At 49.9% G+C, this 4753-nt stretch overlaps 1 protein-coding gene across 1 annotated transcript; it reads left to right on the top strand.

The window, feature by feature from the left end:
* Positions 1 to 753: 753 nt before the first annotated feature.
* pim1 (Pim-1 proto-oncogene, serine/threonine kinase) lies at positions 754 to 4330 on the top strand. Its single transcript, XM_037480415.2, has 6 exons — positions 754 to 1203; positions 1392 to 1498; positions 1607 to 1657; positions 1769 to 2135; positions 2573 to 2749; positions 2853 to 4330. Exons 1-6 carry the CDS (start codon positions 1122 to 1124, stop codon positions 3065 to 3067), a joined length of 999 nt encoding a protein of 332 aa, XP_037336312.1. The 5' UTR covers positions 754 to 1121; the 3' UTR covers positions 3068 to 4330.
* The last annotated feature ends 423 nt before the right edge of the window (positions 4331 to 4753 follow it).

Raw genomic sequence — 4753 nt, 5'->3', positions numbered from 1 at the left:
TTTATCTCTATTTTCCCACATCCTGTGAGCGCCTGCAAACACGGCCACCCAATTTGAAAGAATGAGAGGAATGCGCCCGCTCCCCCCGGCGCGCTTTGATGCGCAGCCAGTGGAGAGGCATTGTCGGGTAACTCAAATAAAGAATCATCGCGTCAGACCTCACTTCGGTCAGTAAAGTTGTGTGTTTAATGTGGAAATAATCAGGTAGACGGCAGGGGGTGGAATAGCAGAAACGCACTGGATGAACTCCACACGGGTTGCATGTGTCTCTTTACGCAACCATGTTTTTATTAAGCCACATAAACGCTACTTAACTGCAACTAAAAGCAGCCGTTTTGCTGTTCGTGTAGCAGACACAACAGGTGGAGAAAGAAAATAATGAGCAAGAAAACAAAATACATATGAAATATGGTTTAATGTGGTTACTTAATAAAGCATGCATTCAGTTTCAGTAACTACTTTTTCTGTGTAATTTTTGAGTCAGTTTCCCGCGGAAAAAACGAGACGGGGGGAGGGGGTGTGGGGGAGCACATGGTTTTAAATTTGCATTTTCCCTCCAAGTGGAATTTATAATTGCTACAGCTCAACCCTTTTTTATAGTTTTTTTAGCGCGTTTTTATTCCCGCCACGTCTGTGTCTGGCCCAGCCTGTCATGGCTCTATTTTCGCTCTGTGATTGACGTACGCACCGTGCAGTCCTATTGGCGCAGGCGAGCGGAAAGAGTCGGTGACGCAGGTGGGGGCGGGTGGTGACGCCCTCTTACTACAGCGATATAATTGTCCTCCCCCATTCGCCTTCTTCCAAGAGCCGATTTTACTGACGGAGGCATTAGCTCAACGCGCCGTCCTCTGCGTTATTGTTTACAAAAACATTACGGACACCAGCTGTGGTCTCCCGGAAGGTTTTTTTTCCCACGAGAACTCCTTTATTCATACGACAGGACGACATTTTGGGCTATATTTCACGCAGCGGCTTTTGCTTTTATCCGGATACGAGGATCCTCACCGCGGTACTCATCCGTGCAACGTGGAGTTTAAGCTGTACGCGGGAGACGGGAGCGTCGCGCTATCGGAATAACGCACAAGAAGAAGAAGACGCGCGTGGTGGATCTCCTGTGAGAAATGCTGCTGTCCAAGCTTAATTCTCTTGCCCACATCTCTGCCGTAGACATGCCGGCGAAAATCCAGCACCAAGTCCATCAAGGTTAGACGCCCTTCTTTTCTCCTCTCCCGCGAGGACGGGGCCGCAGCAATGGCCCCGTCCTCGCGTGCCAACACGGCTCCTTCTCAAGGACAGCGTTTGGTTTTTCCAGCGTTTCGTTGAAAATGTCCTGGCGTCTCTCGGGATGTGCTCGGTATTCACCGGCTGTGTCTGCGCTTGTGTCCTAACAGGGAAGGAGCGGGAGCCCTTCGAGAAGACCTATCAGGTCGGCGCGGTTCTGGGAAGCGGCGGCTTCGGCACCGTCTACTCCGGTACGAGGACCGCGGACGGAGCTCCGGTTAGTACGCCTTATTGTGTTTTGTTTTCATCTCTGATGTGTTCGTATTCGTTACATTGCTGCATTGAAGCGTGCCGTCTGACGCCGTGCCTCCTTCGCCCCGCTTAGGTTGCTGTCAAACACGTCGCCAAGGACAGAGTCTCCGACTGGGGGGAGCTGGTAAGAAACCATTTACCACCGCGTTAATGTCGACCAAATAATCACGATGCCGTGCTGCGGGCGATACGTCTATACGTAGTAAACGCTAACGCGCATCCCTCATCTCTGCAGCCTAATGGCTACCGGGTCCCGATGGAGATCGTGCTGCTGAAGAAGGTCTGCACGGGCTTCCGCGGCGTCATCAAGATGCTGGACTGGTTCGAGCGGCCGGACAGCTTCATCATCGTCATGGAGCGGCCCGAGAACGTCAAGGACCTGTTCGACTTCATCACGGAGAAAGGCGCCCTGACGGAGGAGCTGGCGCACAGCTTCTTCCGCCAGGTGCTGGAGGCCGTGCGCCACTGCCACAGCTGCGGCGTGGTGCACCGCGACATCAAGGACGAGAACATCCTCATCGACCTGCGCAGCGGCGAGGTGAAGCTCATCGACTTCGGGTCCGGAGCCCTGCTGAAGGACACCATCTACACAGACTTCGACGGTGAGTCACTGCGGGCTAATGGTGTTTTTGGGGGTTAGGTTTTTTCTCCTTTCAATTACATCGTTGCTTGATTTTAGTTGCCATGTTTAGTCAGGCGGCAATTCCTAGGTTCTGCGGCAGCCCCCCCCCCAGCCCCCCACACTCCGTCCTTCCTTCCCTCAGGACTTTTAAAATCGGCTATGCTGCGTAGCTTTTGCTTTGGCTCCCCCTATAGGAGGGAAGCTGCATTTTTTACAACTCAAAGTTTGTAAACAAAGTCACATGTCACCCCCTCCTATGCACACGCGCACAACGCCAGTCACGCTCTCTGGCACCTGGGCCCTGAGATAGTGACTGTTTGTTAATCATTGGACCCGTTCTTGCATTGCTTTCGTTTTCACTCCATAACACAATGTTGTGCATTACTATAATCTGTTTTATTTCCTCCCACCCGACAGGCACAAGAGTGTACAGCCCACCAGAGTGGATCAAGTATCACCGCTATCACGGCCGCTCGGCCACCGTCTGGTCCCTGGGCGTGCTGCTGTATGACATGGTGTGCGGGGACATTCCGTTTGAACACGACGAGGAGATCACCCGAGGGCAGATCCTCTTCCGGAGGAGAGTCTCCTCAGGTAAATATGCGCTGCAGCTCATGTCCATCTCACTGGCTACAGGCGTGTGCTATTTCACCCGTTTAGTGCTCCGTACTTATCATTTCTCCTCTCGCTCCTCCAGAATGTCAGCAGCTGATCAAGTGGTGTCTGTCCCTGCGACCGGCGGACCGTCCGTCATTCGAGGACATCGTCAACCACTCGTGGATGCAGAACACGGCCGCCTCCTCTGTGCCGTCCCTGTTGCAGACCGAGAAGTCTGCCGCAGAGATCAGGCTGCACACCATCGGCCACGAGACCGCCGCATTTGCGTCCGCCCAGGTGGCCGCGGCTCGGTGAAGGACTACCGTTTCTGTCTCTGAAAATTGTGCTGCCCGCGACGCTAGAAGAGACCATCACAAAGAAAGACTTGTGTAACGGACTCAAAGCGTAGAAGGGAAGATGGAGGGCGGCCAACTGTACCGGAAGGTGCCACCCAGAAGAAAACAGAGGTCATGACATCATCGCTCGTTTTCGCCCCGGGACCCTCCGGCCACTCGTCGGCCTTAATGGGGGGCGTGCTCCGCAACGCACGGACGCTTGCGTTGAGCCAGATACAGTGCGCGCGCTCGCCGCTGTGCCCGAACGGCAAGCGGGCGGCGTGCACTGGCAACCTTTCAAGTGCCTTCTGCGAGGTTGTCGCGGGGACCCTGAAAATACTTGAATTTGTGAGAGTAGAAAGGCAGGGTTTCTTTTTTTTTTGCTCAAGAGAAAGTTGAAGCTCCTCACTGTACTAGGCTTTTTATATATATATATATATATATATATATATATATAATTTCTTCCTCTCATGGGCCTAGATCAGTAAAGCCTATGTCATTTACAACCACCGCTATCACTACTTCAGGGGGAAAAACGAAAACACTGGACTTGCCTCACCCTCTTTTACTACAGCGTGTACAACCCTCTCGTGTTGCTCTGTACACAAACACGAGGCAGTGAGGTCACACCCACGCAGAATGCACACCACAATGCAAAACAACAAAAATACAACATCCTCTGCTCATCGCAATTCTTTGTTCAACCAGTGCCTCACACAGGTCTTAAAGTTCGTTGGGCACGAGAATTGTATATAAAGATATTTATTATCGCAGCTGCTTTTTCACACACATTGACAACGCAGAATATATTTATTTATTTAAGAGAATTTTTTTGGGCTGCTGGGGCGCATCTCATTCCAGTCACCGAAGGGCCCAATCCATTATTTAAAAGACCCCCCCCCCCCCCCCCCGACCATATTTATTTATGGCTCGAGATTTGTATTTTCTATTGAAGAGCAGATGCGTGTGTGTTTGTTTGTGTATGTCATGTAAATAATGTGTAAATAGTCCCCAAGAGCACTTCCATCACAATGTGTCGATGCGATGAGTCTACTGATAGTAACTGCTGTAGTTACTGTTGTCTGCTTTGGGAGCGTTTGTGCGTGTGTGTGTGAGAATGAGAAAAACTTCTCTGGTTACATGACTGCAGCCTGGCTTTTTTTTAATCCAGTCAAATTAGAATGGCCAGTCATGTTAGAAACTATTTTTTTACGATTTCAATAAATATTTTTTTAAACAATGACCTCTGACTATTGTATTGCTTCATCCAACACTGTGTATAAGTTGTGACCTCTACACATAGTTGCATAATAAACTATTGGTGATGCAAAACCATTCAGATCAAAGTGCAAAGTAAAAAGAAAAGAAATGGGCCAGGATAGAAGTTCAAACAAAAGCAGTGCATACACTTTAACAGAGACTAGGTCAGGTTGTTATATACGTTTCTCAGCAGATTTCCTGTTTGACACCTTTTTGAATAGACGAGCAGCTGAAAAGATAAACAAAAACATGCTGCTAGAAGATAGAAGGGGCTTTTTGGTGCCAGAACATTCCCAATGGCCAACGATCTACTTACCTTAAAAGAAACACAGCCACATTTAACAATAACTGTCAATTCAAACTCAACCTGCTCTCGTTAAATTGGAGTTCTGTGCAGGGCGATCTG

This window comes from Pungitius pungitius, chromosome 1, assembly GCF_949316345.1.
Source record: "Pungitius pungitius chromosome 1, fPunPun2.1, whole genome shotgun sequence".
NCBI classification, from domain to species: domain Eukaryota; kingdom Metazoa; phylum Chordata; class Actinopteri; order Perciformes; family Gasterosteidae; genus Pungitius; species Pungitius pungitius.
Note: the sequence above shows the minus strand (reverse complement) of the source record. Positions and strands in the feature narration are given on the sequence as shown.